Here is a 20,089-nt window from a genome sequence, read left to right as displayed (position 1 = left end):
GTGTAATTTGATATTCACAGATTCACTCATCAAAATCCATAGGGTACTTCCCTCTTGCTAGTAGCATCAATGAAATTTGACAAGAATCAAGTTTCACTGTTCAAGTAAAGGAAAATGAAAATTGTTAATTTGTAATAATGTCACACAATTTTTTCTCTCTCTTCCTGACTGTCTTCTGTTTGATAAGAGCCCTTTTTCTCAGGAATAGGTAGAGGTAATGAGATGAAATTTATGTCAGGTACTAAGTTCTATGGTCCCTTGGCAATGTAAATAATTTAAGCTTCTAGGTCAATGCAGTCAAAAGATATAGCCATATACATTATATATTTTGATACTCGCAAACTCACTAATCAAAACACATATAAAGACATTTTGAAAAGTAATGCTTTCCACACAGTCCCAACTTGGCCCCATCCCATTTTCATCTGTTTCCAAAACTTAAAGTACCCCTTGAGGAGTTCACTTAGATAGTGATGAAGCAAACACAAGCAGAGGTGAGGTTGTGGCTCCATTAACAAAGTGAAACATTCTACAGTGACAGTATCATCAAACTGGTCCCTCATTAGAATAAATATATTCATCACCAGGGTGACTGTGTTGAGAAATAAACATGTAGACATGAAGGATAATGATGTTGAATGTTAATGAAGTGTGTTTTATTTAAAAAGTTTTAAAGAGTCTTTACATAAAACTTTTGGAGGCATTAATTTTAGCTCACTGTTGTAGGTGAACTATCTACATTCATATCGGGCATGTTAGTCTAGCAGTAAAGCATGTGCATACAAACCAAGAGATCACAGGGTCAAAACTTGGTCAGACCACAGATTTTTCAGTCTTTGTTGTAACCTAGCCTGTGCCTTGGAATGATGTGAGGAGTCACCAGAAACAGCAGGTAGTTCAGATTCCACATTAAACTGTAGGTCCTCATTCCCTGTGTAACTGGGATGTGTTAGGGACATGCAACACAAGGAAGTGGCTTCCAGTAGAAAGACTTGGACCAGGCCGTTGAACCACACAATATTATTATTATTTATACACACAATTAATTTTGCACGCACCCCTCAGTGTATGCATCCTGCTCACACTTGTCTGGTTTATCACCTTATTATTGATGTTTTAGTGTTGTGTTTAGTACTTCCTTTATACACTCTGGCTTGCCTGTTCACCACTATGCTGTGTTTCATCATTGAAAATTGTGTATTTTACGGACAGGTGGCAGATCGAACGCTCCCAAGGCAAGTGTATTTGAGGATGATGTAGCAGCATTTAAGGAGGAGGACACGCCTGTCGAGTTTTCGAGAGCAACGAGTCTCTCGTCACTGACCATTGATGATGAGCCAAAGATCTCAAATGATACTCTTTTGAAGGTAAGGAACATTTTCTTTCAACTGTGTAGTTTTTTATGTAAGTGGAAATAGGTTGGTGGTGACATTTAAATAGAACTATTTAACATCTAGAAAGAAAGAGAGAACATGTAATTATCATTACTGAGTTCAGCACAAAGAGATTGTGTGCAGTTGACAAAGTGGAGATGATGATATATGCGTCAAACCAGTAAATAATGACAGTATTTGGAATAAGAATAGTCGTTGGGGTAAGGGTATTTGTGGGAATGAAGAAAAAATATCTTTTAAAAATTAACTGAACAACATGATACATCCTTGTATATACATTTCCATGCACATAAGTTTAAACACAATTGGTTTACAGTAAGCATGTTAGGCAGTAGTAGAAGTAGGTAAATCACAATTCAAGATGACAGTGACATATATGTTTGTCGTTTCTGAGAGCATATTCTTTTAGAAAAGTCAACGTGTACGACAGGTAGGAATAATAGACTACTGCAGTGATCACAGTTATTGTCTATGAAAATGCTTTATACAAATTATCATGTTAATAAGTACTTTAAAACAAATGAAATGCTATTCATAATGAATATGAAGCTGGACATCCATGATGCCCTTTCGCCTGTAATAGTTAAAAGTCTCTTTTATGTTAAAATTTTTCACAAATAGTAAGTTTCAGTGCAAAATTGGTTTGCAATACCAGAAGCAGATTAAAAAACCTTTCTAACGATGTCATTTATCCGTGTACAACAATTATGTGTTGAGAAAAAGGGGATGTTGACTTGTATATGATCAGTTGGTGATCACATGGAGACAATTTTTTTTTGTATAAGGTGGCTATAGAAGAGGGTCAACTCAGCCTGTTGAGACCAAATGAGAAGTAATAATGGATTTGACTCGCAAGCATAGCTTGCATCAGGTGGAAGTTACACAACATTAATTTATGTATTCATTTGTTTATATACATCTCATATTTGTTAAATAACTTGTACAGCGATAAATATATGGAACCTGCAAGTATTGAAGTATTAATATTGTCATGTCCTAAGCATTACATTAACTGGGAACAGACCGATAATCTGATAAATGTGCTGAAATTGTGATATAAAGTGGCCGAGCCCACTATTGCAGTGTAAATACCGTCAAGTATGACTTTCATGGAAGGTTCCATTTTTATATGCTGGAAGAAGTTTAGAAATGTTTATATCGTAGTAGCATATTCCAACTACCTTGCCACGCAGTTTTAGCTCTTATCTCGGATACTTTCACGGAAGTTTCAGTACTAACCTTAACAAGTGTTGAGCACAGTACTAGTCTTTTGAATGGTTTTTTTTTTTTTTTTAATTATATCATTCCAGTAAAGAAAATAATACTAGTGTCAGTATAGCTGTTGATACAACACTTATGAGCTTTTAACATGCACCGAGTGAGGTGGTGCAGTGGTTAGCACACTGGACTCGCATTCGGGAGGACGACGGTTCAATCCCGTCTCCGGCCATCCTGATTTAGGTTTTCCGTGATTTCCCTAAATCGTTTCAGGCAAATGCCGGGATGGTTCCTTTGAAAGGGCACGGCCGATTTCCTTCCAATCCTTCCCTAACCCGAGCTTGCGCTCCGTCTCTAATGACCTCGTTGTCGACGGGACGTTAAACACTAACCACCACCACCACCACCACCACCACCTTTGACCATGCATACATTAGCAGTGACTTCTGAAAGACCATTCATTCTCTTTCGATTAGAGACATCTCATAGCACAGTGCACCTTCCATTTCGCACAGTTGATGACAGCAAAGCATTGTGGCACAGACTCCACGAGACACTGATTGCATTATACAGCAGTCCTAATCCACAAGTTCATGACCCCATGGTGACTGGTCAGAGCTGCATGTACACAGCTTGCTCAGTAGTACCTCAGAGGTGCTCAGTAGAAATGAAATCATTGCAGGGACTCTGTTACATTCCATTTCAACTTATTACAAGAGAATACTTTTAGCTCTCCACTTGCCCTGTTGGCAAGTGAGATGTAACACCTTACATCGTTTTAAGCATACTCATACCTTTCAAATGGAAATCTTGGATTAAAAGTGTTCTGGGACAGTGGAGCATATCTGTAAAGTAAATAGCAGACAAGTGCAATCAATCCCTGGAGTATTGTCTTTATCGAGTAGGCATGGCAACAGACGGTGTGGTGGTAGAGTTGTAATACATCAGTATAGCTCATAAAAAGTGTCACTGTGAGGGTACAGAAATTTGTGTAGCTAAATTTGGTATTTTTCTCTTAAATAGAGATGCAAAGTTAACTGTACCCTTGTCGTCATTTATCAGTGAGTAATTATGTTGTTTATTAACACTGTGTTTTAGACAGTGCACTTTAAACAATGCACCCTCACATTTCATTTTTTTTTTTACATATAATATTTTCTGTTAGTAAAATTATTGGTTAGTGTTGTATTATAATTGGTTTGAGGTACTACTTTTGTGATGTGGGACAGTTGGAGTTTTTCAGCAGATGCCTTTACATCAAAACAAGTATATCATGCAGCTTCCAACTCCACACAGCCCCTCAGAAGAAGATAAGTGAATATTCTTCAAGGAAAAACATTCATTAACAATGCATATCAAAAAAGTTCTCTGAAAATCTGTAAATCATTTTCATGTCAATTTGATATTCACAATGAAAGCACTATAATGTATGTTCACGCAGTAAATGTACATGGATACACAGTGCAGTGGAAACTTATTTAAAGTACACAAAAGAAAAAGTAAATAATTAATATGTTAAAACAGAATATACTTCAAGAATATCTTTAGGAAAAGTACAGATTGCTACTCACCATAAAGGTGACACGTTGAGTTGTAGACAGCACAATGAAAAGACTGTTACATAGCGAGTTTTTGGCCAAAGCTTTCTTCAGAAAAGAAAACACACACACATTCACCCAAGCAAACACATCTCATGCATACAGCACTGCTCTTTTAGGCTGCCCGAGGTAGGGGGGATCATGCGTGCGTGAGGTGTGAATGTGCATGTGTTTTTTTGAAGAAGGCTTTGCCCAAAAGCTCACTGTGTAGCAGTCTTTTCATTGTGCTGTCTGTGACTCAATGTGCCATCTTTATGGTGACTAGCAATCTAACCTTTCCTAATATTCCAACCTAGAGTTTTCATTGTTCAAGAATATTTTTATGGTTTTGCCAACCAGAGCTCTAGAGGGTATGGGCCATCCAAAAATGTAGTAAAGTCATGTAGTAAATATTTTCTTCATTCATTAGTTTCATGTTGGTTTTTAATTCTCAGTGTGAACTTTGTTTCTTTCAGAGTCATATTTCACACCAGGGTGTCACCACATGGTAGGTTACTGAGGTGGCAAAATTTGAAACGTATTTGTGGGAGTATATTCCATTTCAGCATATTAATTATTTACTTTTTCTCTTGCGCATTTTAAATAAGTTTTACTAAATTGTACATTGGTGTGCATTTATTGTGCGATCATATATATTCGTATTTTTAGTGTGGCTATCGAATTGACATTAAAATGATTTGTAAATTTTTACCGAATGCATTTACATATGTTGTTGATGAATATTCTCCCTCGAAAATATTGACATTGCTCATTCTGACGTAAAGGTGTCTACTGGCAAACTCAAACCACCACACACCACCGAAGGAGTACCTCAAACAAATAACATAATAACATAAACCAGTATTTGAACTAACACACAATATTATTTGTCTAAAAATAAGAAATGCAATGGTGTATTGTTTAAATTGTATTGACTTTAACATAATATTAATAAACAACCTGATTACTCATTTATATACAATGACTGTAAAGGGAAACATCGTGAATTTAACTGTACAAAACTTCTGTACTCTCACATAAGAGAAATTGCATAGGAATCCTCGAAAGAGAGATGACATAGTTCCCGCAAAACCCAGGGGTTTGAGTAACTGGCCCTTCCTTCCTAATCTTTCTCAACCTGTCACTGTCTCCTCCTTGAGGAGGAACTAATAGTTGTGCTTTTATGTCTGCCTGTCAACAGTACTTAACATTTCTCCTCCTGAAAGTAATTACTGTCCAGCGATTCAATCTCAGAATGTAAATGATTACAGTTGTCTCCACATGTAGGTTGCAGTTGGTCTATTTAAGGGTGCAAAATGTTATTTATACTTTGGTTTTGGTTGGTAGCAGTTTTAGTGAGCAGAAAGACGTGATTAAAATTTTTTGTAAAGTTGAAAGCCACTTTGTTCTTTTCCCTAGCTTTCCAAATATTGATACTGTACCATTTCATCTACTATTTCTTAACAGAACTGTTTCTCACTCTTTTCTCCGGATTTCACCGCCATAATTCTCCCACCACAGGAAGTTCGTACGACACCCAGGCAGTCCCCGTCGCTGCAGGTGACGTCCGAAGAGGACGGCACGGAGAAGCAGGACCGCGAGAAGGGCACGGAGTGCGGCGAGCTGCCGCCTGTCAGCGAGGGCGAGGAGGAGGCGGACGAGGACATGCTCAACGCCTGCATCAGCGTGGGGATGCCCGGCACGGGCAGGTCGGTACCTTACTGCATTCGCCTGTCGTAATTTGTGAAATCTCTTACACGTGCAATCTGGTAAGGTATCTGGAACTACATTGCATCTCAACACTTTGAGCTGCAGACACAAAGGCAGGCTCCTTCTGGCATTTAACCTGTGAAGTGGTGAGACATAGCTTAAGTAGCAGGAACAAATAGTGTAGGTGCAAATTTTTTGAGAATGTACATTTGCACTACAAAAATGAAGGTTTCAGTGGGAGTCGAACTGTAGCCTCGTATACTTTCATCTTACAAAGATCGAACGCTAACCACGTGATCACCGTGAACTCTGCTGTCTGGCTCCTATGTACAGACACATCAGTTAGATAATAGTCGCATAAAACTTCTCTTACGATTTTCTCAAAATTGCCAGAGTAGTGCATGTTACTACTTGCACATTATGTTGTTTTGGTGGCCTACTAAAAGTGTACTAAGTTTCAAGCAAATCTGTGATCCCAACATCGTGGCCTCCCATTGTCAGTATGTGTATGCGTGACCTGTTTGTAGTGACAGACCTTTCTGTATAATTTCTCTGGTACTGAGACTTTGGTTCAGTTTCCCTTAGATTTTCCAGCTAGTTATGTGAGAAGAAGCGATAAGTTGCAGCTTTGTGTAACTCCAAGGTGTATATGACCTGGGACAACCAGGAGATCCGGGAAAAACCTGGGAATTTTTTCATACAGGACAAAACCGGGAAAAACCCAGGAATCTTTTAGAATTCCAGGATTTTTTTTGTTTTAGTTTTCAGTTAAATTTGTCATTTTGACTGGTAAGAAATAACATTCAAACAAAGGATATTACTGTATCCTGCTATTGCAGAATAATACTGCAGCAATAAAACATGAATGAGGGAAAGAAACTAAAAAAAACTTAAGTTGCGAAGGAAATGTGCCATGTACAACAACAAAACACCGTGCTCATGCAAGTATCTGCCAGCAGCAAAATGTGTCAGAGGCTTTGGGAAGACTATGCAATGCTTCATAACAACAAATTGCCTCCAATGAGCATGATGTTGCAACTGTTTACATTAGGTTCGTGTGAACAGTTGCGTGCGGGCCCATGCGCATGTGCAGTTGCGTCGTGTGTGTGTGTGTGTAGTACCTTCTCCCACTTATGGCTACTAAAGTGTGTCTGTTAGCTACCATATTTACTCGAATCTAAGCTGCACATTTTTTCTGGTTTTTGTAATCCAAAAAACCGCCTGCGGCTTAGAATCGAGTGCAAAGTAAGCGAAAGTTCTGAAAAATGTTGGTAGGTGCCGCCACAACGAACTTCTGCCGTCGAATATATGTAGCGTTACACAGGCATGCTTTGCAGGCACAAAGATAAATACTGGCGCCAAAACCTCTGCGTCAGTAAAAAAAAAAAAAAAAGTAATGAAGGTGGAAGACGAGCTTTTTTCTCTGCCCCGAGTATCGACCACTGCATTTTCATACATTATCCAAAGAAGTAAATACAAATTCCGTATTGTCCATCTTTCGAATGTAGCAGCATTTCAATGTACTACGAAAATCCGACTGGCAAGACTGTTTGGGATGTTTGTCAATATGGCCAACTTTACATTCTGAATTTTTTTCCTACCTGTGAGAAGAGATGGTTGCTAATAGGAAATTTTATGAATTGTGAATCACATGCAGTATTCTCTTCACCATAAGAATAATACGAATATAAACATTTTGCCGTGTATTCTTTCGTGTTTGCTGCTATCTCATTTAAATCCTGTCTGCCTAACAAGCTACGAAACTATAGTAGAGTGAGACAACAGCAAACGTGGAAGAATATACATATTATGTCATGTTTATATTCATATTATTCTTATGTCTAATAGTGATACAGCCAGAAATGAAGCACGGCAATTGACAAGATTTTTAAATCTGAGATGACACTAATTCCTGTGCAGAATGTAATGTACTAAAGAGGTGTTTGCAAAGATTTTCAAACAGAGAAAAATTTTCCCTGAACTCGTTCAGAAAATCTTCTTTCATACACAGTCTATTACTTGGTTCTTGTTGATCATTATCAAAGAAAGCAGCAGTGTAAGTAACAACAAATAACAGTCTCTTGCCATTGTTTCGCTCATGAGACAATTCCTCTCTTTTTTTTATTGTAAGCGGCGGTAGCGCGCACAAAAGCAAGCCATGCCGCGAGCGGCGACAGGCCGTAAACACTCATTATCAGAATGCGACAAACAATGCATGACACAGTACAGTAATGCATTTTCAGCTTAGAGTGACAAACACCTATAACAAAGACAACGGCACTTATCAGATCAAAGAAAAATAAGCAATCAATTCAAACCAGATGAAGCATGTGAAAAAGGAAGGGTACCCGTAAAAATACAGACGGAGCGCCTGACGCATAGCAATGGCTACCTGGTAAAGGTAACTGCTAAGCTTACGACTCGAAGCAAACTACTGTAGCTCCATCGTCATTCATTCGACCTAAATTGTGTCTCATATTACAATGGACCAACTTTGTTTCGATTTGGAGGTGCGGCCTAAAACTATTCTCTCCCCTTGAATTTCGAGTCTCAAATTTCAGGTGCGGCTTGGATTCGGGAAAATATTTTTTCCTTGATTTCAAGTCTCATTTTTCAGGTGCGGCTTAGATTCGAGTGCGGCTTAGATTCGAGTAAATACAGTATATAAGCAGTAGCAGCAAGATCATATTCGGAAAAATTTTACTGTCGCACGCAATCTGCCATATTCACTAGGAGCGGGGTATCTGCCCCAGGTGGCAATTTGAGTCAAGCATTAATCACCTTGCAGAACAATGAAGTTATTTTTGTCTATTTCTAAAGAAAAGTGGTTTTTATTAATCTTTTCCGCTGAGGCAGGCAATTTATTTGTAACGAAATGCTTAGTTCCACACTATTGGCTAGCTTCAACTGTTCTCTGCATTTCAAAAGAGCATGTTTTTGTCTTCTTGCAAGTATGGCATTATGCCATAATAAAGAACCAAAAATAAAATAATACACCACTGGTATTCCAAGAAAATTTACAACCGAATCTGGATGAACGAATGTGCACTTTAAACCGAATTATGCATGTTATTATGGTTCACGAAATTCTGATGCTCTTGGAATATCCTGTGATGCCTTGTTTCTTTTATGATGTAACGTAAGATCTTTCAGTGTTTTACACGTGCGAACATACGGGCTTCTTGCGTCATCGTAGCTGCGCAAGCGGTGTGACGTCTGTAATTGGCGCTCTCTGGCAACTGCTGAAACGAACCTCTTTCTAACAGGTTGTGGGAAAACATTGCGAATGATTGACTGAAAGGCGTTACTTTCAAAGTAAATTTCCTTTTACCCAAGATGAACTATGTGCGATGAATTTCTTTAATCACAGAGCGTTTGACTCTCATTTAAAAATCAACTCTTTGAGGATGACCATTTAGAAAAATTTCGAGCTCAGATCATCATACATTTATGTCGTTATTAAAAATTTTACTGGCACATTTGTTTGATGTATCTTAAAGTGTTACACGCGCAAAGAAGATCAATGTTATACGTGAAAGTTAAGCTTCTCTTGCAGCTTATTAATTGTTGATACCAATATTGTATGTGAAAGCTTTGCTTTTCTTGTAGCAACACTATATATATTAATTTAAACCATTAACTTTTCCTGTTTGTGTGTACGCGCTACTTAACAGTGATAATGCTATTGGCTGACATGACGTGTCCTTTGCTTTGAACATTCGCTGTATCGGTTGGCGAGATCACGAGATATGAACTACGACTGGCTTACAAAAGCGCGTTGCAATCTCTGTAAATTGATAAGCTTTAGTTCCGAGGAAAAGTATACTGTCACTTAACACGGAAAAAGTGTATTTTCACCCGGGAGAAAGTGTATTTTTAAACGGGAGAAATCCGGGATTTTTTTTTTCCTTGTCCACGTATACAACCTGAACTCTCATTTTAATACACGAACTTAAAGAGTGCTTCTATCGTTACCTGTGACCCCTCAATATTCGTAAATAATTTAAATCAGTGTTCCACCTGTATAGTTGACCAAAGAATCGACATATTTTTAAATACTGAGACACTCCATTATTTTTTGCAACGTGCAAAGTGTTATGTATTATTAATCTACTTTCTCTGCATGCTTCTTGTGAAATCAGCCTGAGTCATCTACTACACCTTCATCTCTTGTTTATATTCAGACAAGTAGAGGAAGGTTTTGAAGTCTCCATGCTTAGTAGTAATTTGTTGTCAAAACTTGACTTATTTATAGAAATCAGAGTGAATTGAGAATTGAACATGTAGTTATCCTCTGTAGCATCTGTCTTCAGTAAGTGCACAATAACACTATTACCAGAAAGGTCATATCGACACTGTGCGGGTGACTGTGGAGTATGAATGCAGGTGATGTGATTCCTGAAATAACACAAAGATAACACTGTGCCAATATTAGTCTTATTTGTCAGAAATCAAGTACTATCTGTGGAAAGTAACTATCCGACATGGCCGCTCTGGAAAGCTGTCGAGTTCTAAAAGCACAATAACTGTTCGTATACGATCTCTCTCTCATTCTCGCCACTTAAAAAGTTTGGCTACATTTGAAAAAATTCTGACCTGTCAACAGTTTCACAATCTCATACAGGTACAGGTGGCTGCCGTACATTGTTTCAGCTGGATCGTACAACGTAAGAATAAAAATGTCATATCTTCAGTATATTGTATCTCAGTAATGGTGTTGAGTGTGTTAAGAAGTACCTCAACAAATGCCATTTTTGACCCTATAAATTAGCGAAGTTCATGTCCGTGCAGTCAGACTTCGTTTACGTTGCTCATCACAAAGTTCTGCCTAGCCATAACTCTTCAGGCAATGTCACAGGACGATGATGAAATTTTACTGCAGTAGTCAATAGTTCTGAATTTCACAGGCACCGAACATACTGCTTGACACTAGCTAAGGAACAACTGCCAACAGCTATGGAACAACCGACAATTACTTCGGAGCACCCAACCGATGACAGTAAAAGGGTAAAGGGTGGGATGTGTTAACTGCATTCAACAGTTCAACAAGTACAGTGTTTGACAAAGGTGGTTGTCGAACCAATTAGTGTGACATTCCGTGTGGTTCAGCAACGTGTCTGCGAGACATCAATTGAGTGCTTACGATTGTGTACGAGCAGTTGGATGACTTGAAGCCAGTCAAGGTATTACTGCCGTGGCCACAATAATGTGCATGTCCAAAAATGTCATCTCGCAGTTAAGACAGGCCACTGATGGTGTAAATGCTATGTGGAAGCACACCAGTGGTCATAGATGTACCACCACACCGCAAGAGAATAGATATGGAGCCCTAGTGGCAAATGGGAACAGAAGGCTCACTCCTAGGTAAATCACTGCAGATCTTGCAGCTGCTGCCAAAACCATTTCACGGCTATTACATGAGGCTCATTTGTACACTCAGAAGCCTTTGAATGCGTCCCGATTCAACCACGCCGTTGTCGAGAATGAGTTTGCAGGTGTAAGGAGCATGTAGGTTTGGTTAGCAACAGTGCTCCAGAGTGATATTCTACAGTGAATTCTGCTTCACTGTGGCAAGTGATCCTGGACGCCAGTTAATGTGGAGAGAGAGGGGAACACACTACACGACAGAGAATGTTTGTGAGTGTCATCGGTATGTCTTAGACATTATGGTGTGGACAGGCATTATGCACAATGGCGAAACACTGCTGCATGTCTTTGCACAAAGTACTGTTAGAGCAGAGTATTATTGCAGTGATATTCTTCTGGATCGTGTCCTTCTGTTAACCGGTCCTGTAGGCCCCAACTTTCTGTTTGTGGGTGACAGTGCCCACCTGCCCAGGACTGCTGAGGTGCGAGGCACACTGGAAAACGAAGATATTGAACGTCTGGAATGACCTGCGTATTCTCTGGACCTAAACGCTATAGAGCATAACTGATATGCTCTTAGCAGACGTTCTTCTCAGTGAACACCGCCCTCCCAAACCGTGCAAGAACTGAAAACCATCTCGACAGAGGAATGTGGCAATATCCCCCAAGGACTCGACAGTTTGGTAGCCAGCATGAATAACAGGTGCAAAATGTGTATTAGTGCCTGAGGAGGGCATATTCAGTACTGAGAGTCCAATATAATCCTTCATGTAGGGAGTCTTGCCTGTGTCAAACATTAACATATGTATTATTTAATTAAATAGATCAAAAAATTCACCAAGCGGTGGCAGAACACACACATAAAAGGCTGCAGGATTGGCGAGCTTTCGGAGCCTGTGGCTTTTTCTTCAGGCAGAGGGGTTGAAGGGGAAGGAAGAAGGGTGAAGAAAAAGGACTAGAGAGGTCTGGAAAAGGGGCACATTTTGGGAAAGTCACCCAGCACTGTGGGCCAGGGGAGACTTACTGTAAGGAATGAGAAGGAAGGACTGATTGTTGGGGACTGCATCGTACAACATTTGAAAACCTGAGAGCTTAAAGGTGGAAGGCAGGGTAATATGCAAGACAGAGATTACTACTAAATCATGATGCACAAGTTAATAAGAGTGAGAAGCTAAGTGCAATGTACATAACAGAGGTGGGAGGGGGCAGTAAAATAGACAGGAAAGACAACGAAAGATGTAGAAAACTAAAACAGAGTGATGCAAAGAGTAGTTACGGTAATCACGTAGCTTCTCACTCTTGTTAACTTGTGCACAATGTTTTAATAGTAATCTCTGTCTTTGCATATTACCCTGTCTTCCACCTTTAAGCTCTCAGGTTCTCAAATCTCATCCGATGCAGTCCCCAACAATCAGTTCCTCCTTCCCATCCTATATGGTAAGTCTCCCCTGCCCACGGCTCCGGGTGACTTTCCCAAAATCTGCCCCTTTTCCTATACCTCTCCAGTCCTTTTCCTTCACGCTTCTTCCTTCCCCTTTAACCCTTCTGCCTGAAGGAACCGCTGGCTCTGAAAGCTTGCCATTCACTGCAGTCTATTTTGTGTGTGTTCTGCCGCTGCTTGGTGAGTAGATTTTTTATCTATCCAATTAAATAATTTTATGAATAATTGATTGTTTTCATTGTTATATACATATGTATGTGTGTTATCCTGCTTTCCATTTTAGTGAAGTCTGTACCCTTTTCTTTTATAAGTATACCACCACCCCTGTTACGTACGTAACAGGTTTCAGATCGCCCGTCATTACTTGTGATTATTTCTGTCTGACAATGTACCTCTTCCTTAGCAACTGTCACGCAGTGTATTAGTTTCACCTGAGACTTCTCGCCATTGCAGGCAGCGGCACTACGACAGGCTGGGCCACCGTTCGGCCGGCCACGCGAACCGGAGCCCGGGCCGGCCCAGCGGCATTCCGCTCAAGGTGGGAGCCGGCCCTCGCAGGCATGCCAAAGTGGTGGCTGCGCCCCAGCCGCAGAACAACTACGTAGAGGTTTGTGCTGCACTCTTATTTACTGTGCATTTGATTTACTGCTTTTACATGTCTTCGAGAAAGTTAGTTACTGAAATTCGAACACAGTGAGCAAACATTCATTACACAATAATACCATTACAGAACGAGATTTTCACTCTGCAGTGGAGAGTGTGCTGATATGAAACTTCCTAGCAGATTAAAACTGTGTGCCCGACCGACACTCGAACTCGGGACCTTTGCCTTTCGCGGGCAAGTGCTCTACCAACTGAGCTACCCAAGCAAGACTCACGCCCCGTCCTCACAGCTTTACTTCTGCCAATACCTCGTCTGTGAGGACAGGGCATGAGTCGTGCTTGGGTAGCTCAGTTGGTAGAGCACTTGCCCGCGAAAGGCAAAGGTCCCGAGTTCGAGTCTCGGCCCGGCACACAGTTTTAATTTGCCAGGAAGTTTCATATCAGCGCACACTCTGCTGCAAAGTGAAAATCTCATTCTGGAAACATCCCCCATGCTGTGGCTAAGCCATGTCTCCGCAATATCCTTTCTTTCAGGAGTGCTAGTTCTGCAAGGTTCGCAGGAGTGCTTCTGTAAAGTTTGGAAGGTAGGAGACGAGGTACTGGCAGAAGTAAAGCTGTGAGGACGGGGCGTGAGTTGTGCTTGGATAGCTCAGTCGGTAGAGCACTTGCCCGCGAAAGGCAAAGGTCCCGAGTTCGAGTCTCGTCTCAGCCCGGCACACAGTTTTAATCTGCCAGGAAGTTATAAAATACCATTACCAGTGAGGTGAAGCTGTAGATAACTGTGTGTGCCTGCATCATAATGTATGTCATGTGCCAATCTTGAATTATGTTGGAGATTAGTAATAAATAATGGAAGGAGTAAATGTAACCACTCGACACATAGCATTGAACGGAGACAGCAGGCATGTAAACAAGATTGAAATTGAAACTTCCTGGCTGATTAAAACTGTGTGCCAGACCTATACTCAAACTCGGGACCTTTGCCTTCCGTGGGCAAATGCTCTACCATCTGTGAAGTTTGGATGGTAGGAGATGAGGTACTGGCAGAAGTAAAGCTGTGAGGATGGGGTGTCAGTCGTGCTTGGGTAGCTCAGATGGTAGAGCACTTGCCCGCGAAAGGCAAAGGTCCCGAGTTAGAGTCTCAGCTTTCTGACAATGTCTTTTAAGGTGTGTTTTCACTGTCTATATTTTACGGCAATATTTGTTGTTAGAAGCATTATTGTCAACATTGCTGCAATGTGGATGCAATACACAGCAATTTTGCAGTGTGGCAGGGCAGTATTGCTGATGTTGCAGGTAGTTACCTGCATATTGATGTGGAGTTGCTGATGTTTTCCACCAAGGGTGGAGAATACTTTGTATTGCCGGGCAATATCTACCTCTGTTCTTATCTGTAAATGCTTCACTCTCGCTCTCACTTTTATTTGTCACTACCCTCACTGACAGTGGTGCGGCCACATGTCTGAGTGAAAACAACGCCATTTTGCTTTTGTTCAGAAGTTTGTGTGCGTACATATAGCTGTCTATTTTGTTATTATGCGGACACTATAATGTGGCAGTTTTAGGTGCGGTTATTTTGCACTGTGGTTTTGTAAGTTACCAGTAGGTCGGCCGTGTTTCACCACTGCGAACTGCAGTGAACAGTTACGCTGTAGCCACCACCAAATAGTTTGTTACACTCCACTTTGCTTTGTCTTGTGCACTGTCATTTTCTTTCTTATTTTGAAGTGAGTGAAGACGATAACATTGCTGCATAAAGAGGTTTCACTGCAACTCTCACTACACTAGAAGGTGTCAGTGATCCCTATGACTGTTAGGACAGCTCTGGTTTCGTAGATGCACAGAACACGGACACAGGTGGCAGCACTGTGAGAGGGAGGCGGGGCTTGCTGCCCCGCGTAACACCTCACCTCTCGAGCAGTCTTAAGTTCTCGTTCGTGTACACTCACGGCCTATTGCCACAATATAGTGTCCGTGTAATAGTTGTTTGTTGTTGTGAGTTTATTGTGTACAGCAGTGGAGAAATTGACAAACAAGAGAATTATGAATTTTATAAATGTAATCCATATACTACCAGAGCTACGGAACACCAAAAGTAGGGTATACAATCTCAGAAAGGATTGTTGGCAAGCAGTTGGCAGTGATCACAGAATCTGACTTGATGAAGCATACAAAAATTTCCCAAGACTTCAAACTTGGGCTAAATGCAAGGGAAACAGTTGCATAGGAAGAGTGGAAGTGCAGGTGCCTTTTCATCCATGCCATGACTTTTGTAGTGTCTTGAGGTGGACCTGAAACGGGAATTGATATGTAAACAGTGGTGTGTGTTGTCAAACAAGAATAAAATGTAATAAACAATGTAATCTACTTTCAGATATACCTTAATGAAATCCACAGTCTTTCTACCAATACTTCTAATACCAAGTAGCTTATTGTTAAAGAGTAATATTGAACTTGTGTACAGATTTGTTGATTTTTGCAAAAGAAATGGTTTGATTGTTGGCAACACATGATTTGGGAAGAAAAATAATGAAAAGACAAGAAGGTATGGATGGGGGCAGATAACGACAAATATGGTAATTGACTACTTTCTGGTGGAGAAACAACATCATGTAAGTTGATGGATGTAACTGCACTCCCAGAAGAAGGTTTTGATAGAGACTATTGAGTAGTGGTGGCGAAGATGAGGATGGGTAAAATGGAAGATTAAAGATAGAAAGGGAGAAAAAAATAAAAGTGTGGAAACTAAAAGGTACGAAGATACAAGAAAAGTTCAGGGAGTCACTGAAGCTCAAAATACCAAGCACTGAATGTGGAAATGTGGAGGCAGAATGGGATAAGTTCAAAGAGGCATTTTTACACTCTGCAGAGAACACCTGTGACAGAATGTCTTGGAGGATGAAGGGTAAGGAGACACCGTTGTGGAAAGGAAGGGTGAGGAAAGCAGCAAAGGAAAAGAAGAAAAATGAAACACAGATAAAAAGGAAGAAAGTAAAAGGAAATGCCAGGAAAGTGAAAAGAAGTGTAAGAAAGTGATAGTGGAAGGCTGGTGAAAGAGAAAAATGGAGAGCTAATAATGCAACAAGAGGCGGTAAGTAAAAAGTTGGAAACAGTATTTGGATAAACTACTAAAAGTGAAAAACAGTGCTGAGAAATGAATGGAAGTAACAGTGGATTCTGCAATAATTAGAACGCAGATCCCCAACTTTGCTTTCACAAAATTTTCAATTCTCTGCCCACGGATAGACCTTTTCATGTAATGTAATTCAAATTTACAATTTGGTGATTATACAACAATTTCTTCTCATACTATGGTCATACACATAGACTACGTCTTCCAGAGCTAGTTTCGAAGTAAGAAGTACTGTCATTGCTTTTTATACATGTATACTTTCTGAGAATAATTTATATTTTTATTTCAAGTAGTGCTTTGGACTCACAGGTGCTTAACTGCAGCATACTGGTAAAATCCAGCGACGAGTTTTGACAGTTTTTTATTTCATTTAGGGGAAAAATGAGGTAGTACACTGACATGTTTCTTAGTTATGTTGGTGAAAAGTACTGACTCTAATTTTGGGTCACTTGCTCCTCCCCAGCAGATGAACGCCGGAGGTCCGTGTGAGGACACAGTGCGCACCTACTGCACCGAGGGCACTCCGGCAGCTGGTCTGTCTCATGCCGGCTCACGTTCCGACCTCTCTGTGTTGTCGTTACCGGGGACTGGCACGGGAACCGGGGACCTCTCGGACGACAACTTGTCAGCTGGCGGTGATGATAACATGCTGGCAGAATGCATCCAGTCCGGCATGCCTAAGGTAAAGTGCTCTGTTAGATATACGGTGTGTGTGTGTGTGTGTGTGTGTGTGTGTGTGTGTGTGTGTGTGTGTGTGTGTGTGTGTGTGCGTGCGTGTGTGCGCGGTGCCAGTAGCACATGTGCACTTCCACGACACACTACAAAAGACAGTTTGCCCGTCAGTTACATTTTGTCCACAAATATCACATAAGTCTTTAGCTGTGTGTGTGTGTTTGGCACTTCCTGTCATTGTTATTGTGGACTTATCTAATTTATTTGGATATGAGGAAGTGGAGTCATTATCTGTCTGTCTTGCAGGTTTTGTTCAGTATGCTGTATTTGGATGGGTATCATTAAACCATTAGTAAGAATGAAATGATCCAAATTAGTTGCCCGCACTGTTTTTGTACCATCTATAAGGGAACTTGAAAAAGTTAAGACATTACTTCGGCAGGCCGAGTAACTTTCATTGAATTGTGCACTTCTCTTCAAAGTGGCACGGATAAGGACACAGTTTTTCAACATAGTCACAGAGTCTTTGAAAACAATGGTCAGAACACTTGGCCAATCATTCAGTTCCTCATCAATAGAAATCCATTCGTCAGTCACAGGGCCACTTGAGAATTGCAGTGTGATTGTAGTCATGAGCAAATCTCTTTCTCCACAGATGTCCTTTCAGCTTCTAAAAAGGAGAAACCCGCACAGTGCAAGATCTGGTCTTTCTGATCAACATCACTCACATCTGTGATGTCAGTCAAATTGTTGGCATCATTTCAGTACAGCTGGTCATGACATTGAATTTGGTTCATATACTGTTAGAATTTCATGGTGAACCTTTGTACAACTCATACGTTTGCCCACAAGGATCATACTTTTCCACGTATTTCAACTTTGGAGTGCATTGCAAAAATACTATCTTAGGCCTTACTGTTACTGTCCCTATCAATGTTCCTATAGAATGCACGTTAAACATATGTAATGCTTTTACGTGCACTGCAAAATACATTTGCGTGTGAATTGACATGCCAATGCTGTTTCTCACAGAACATGTAAACACTCCACTACTAGAATGAGATTTTCACTCTGCAGCGGAGTGTGCACTGATATGAAACTTCCTGGCCGATTAAAACTGTGTGCACCGACCGAGACTCGAACTCGGGACCTTTGCCTTTCGCGGGCAAGTGCTCTGCCAACTGAGCTACCGAAGCACGACTCATGCCCGGTCCTCACAGCTTTACTTCTGCCAGTATCTCGTCTCCTGCCTTCCAAACTTTACAGAAGGTCCCGAGTTCGAGTCTCGGTCGGTGCACACAGTTTTAATCTGCCAGGAAGTTTCACTCCACTACTAATTTAACAATGAAAATAATCAGTTTTTGAAAATATAATGGTTTTGGAGGAATAGGAAACTACTCGCCAAATGGTAGCAGTAGAAAGCACATATAAAGTATTGAAATTTGCAAGCTTTCGGAGCTAGTGGCTCCTTTTGGCAGAAGAGTTGACGGGGAAAGAACTGGGATAATGGAAAGGGGCCGATGAGATTTAGGAAATGGGGAGAGTACAGAAGAATCGCTCAGAACCCTAGGTCAGGGAAGACTTACCAGACGAGACGAGAAGGAAAGACTGATTTTTGGGGACTGTGCCAGACAAGATTTGAAAATTGGGGAGCTTAAAGGTGGAAGATAGGGTAATACACGAAACAGAGATTACTGACAAAACATTGTCCACAAGTTAATAAGAATAGAAAGTTAAGTGGTGGGGAGTGGGCAAAAAAAGGCAGGTCAGAAAATGAAAGATATAGAAAACTAAAAGGGAGTGAGGAAAGGAATAGTCACTGAGAAGAAATACTGAGACTGAAGAAAGTAATTGACATTAAGGCCAGGTGGTCACAAGAACTGAGGGCATGTTGTATCGCCAGTTCCCACTTGTAGAGATTAGTTTAAGAAAAACTTTTTTATCTTTATTAGGTGGAAGGAGCTGCAGAAGTGCTGATACACCCTTAAGACAAAAACAACAATGCACCACGAAGAAATTATCTGAATGGGACAGAAATCAGACTGGGGTATAGAATATCGTTGACATACCTTTGTGTCTTGGGGTGCCATGGATGACCAAAGGGGCCTTACTGTGAAATGAAATGGCATCACAGACCATCACTCCGGTTGTTGTATTGTACGGCAGGTAACATTCGTTTTAGTATCCCATCACTGTCTTGGGCGTCTCCAGACACATCTTTGCTGGTCGTTGGGACTCATTTCGAAGTGGGTTTCATCATTGAAGACTGTTCTACTCGAGTCAATGATATTCCAAGCCGAATGTGCCTGACACCACTGCAAATGCACCGTTGGTGTACAGAGATCAATGGTAGTCAGTGCAAGGGGGGCCATAAGCTCAGCTTCGTTTCTGTGAGCCTGCCGATTAATGGTCGTTGTGATCACTGAAGCAGCAGTTGTTGCCTCTCTTACTATTGCTCGGTCCTCACATTTTCTCAAATCTCTAGGTCGACCACTTGTTTCTTAGCAGTGTGTTCAGCCACGGTTCATCCATTCCTGCCAACATCATCAAACAGTGGCATCACTCGTATTCAAATGCCGAGCGATTCACTAATTACTGCAACCGGCCTCTTTCAGCCTAACTACACATCCTCTCTCAGATCCTGAAATTTGCGTATATTGTTCACACACCTGTTTGTGAGGCACAATTACTATCCATCTGGGAATGCGTATGTGGAATGAAATTTGCAAAGACTTAATACCTTCTAATTTTTTATTATCTTTGTCAACTGTGCCATGAAATTGTACTGCAGCATCACACATTCATCCATCAACCACCAAATTTACAATTTTGCATTTTCCATCGATACCTGTAGGAATATCAATCTGTGACCAATTTGCATAACTCCTTCAAGGTGCGTCACATTAGTTTAAATACTGTACAGTGTACACTACTGGCCATTAAAATTGCTACTCAATGCCCAGGCGTATGAAGG

At 40.7% G+C, this 20,089-nt stretch overlaps 1 protein-coding gene and 2 non-coding genes across 3 annotated transcripts in view; 2 read left to right on the top strand and 1 right to left on the bottom strand.

The window, feature by feature from the left end:
• LOC124718638 overlaps window positions 1-20,089 on the top strand; it is a 526,059-nt gene that overhangs the window by 415,355 nt on the left and 90,615 nt on the right. The window contains exons 21-24 of the mRNA XM_047244262.1: window positions 1,213-1,367; window positions 5,711-5,898; window positions 13,161-13,314; window positions 16,907-17,125. Of these exons, the coding sequence (XP_047100218.1) occupies window positions 1,213-1,367; window positions 5,711-5,898; window positions 13,161-13,314; window positions 16,907-17,125 (716 nt within the window). The remainder of the gene's footprint in view (window positions 1-1,212; window positions 1,368-5,710; window positions 5,899-13,160; window positions 13,315-16,906; window positions 17,126-20,089) is intronic.
• Trnas-cga lies at window positions 13,647-13,721 on the top strand. Its single transcript has one exon. It is a non-coding gene; the product is annotated as a tRNA-Ser (tRNA).
• Trnas-cga lies at window positions 18,238-18,311 on the bottom strand. The gene has a single exon. It is a non-coding gene; the product is annotated as a tRNA-Ser (tRNA).

The sequence above is a fragment of the Schistocerca piceifrons genome, chromosome 10 (genome assembly GCF_021461385.2).
Source record: "Schistocerca piceifrons isolate TAMUIC-IGC-003096 chromosome 10, iqSchPice1.1, whole genome shotgun sequence".
In the NCBI taxonomy this organism is placed as follows: Eukaryota; Metazoa; Arthropoda; class Insecta; order Orthoptera; family Acrididae; genus Schistocerca; species Schistocerca piceifrons.
This window is presented reverse-complemented; position numbering and strand designations above follow the sequence as displayed.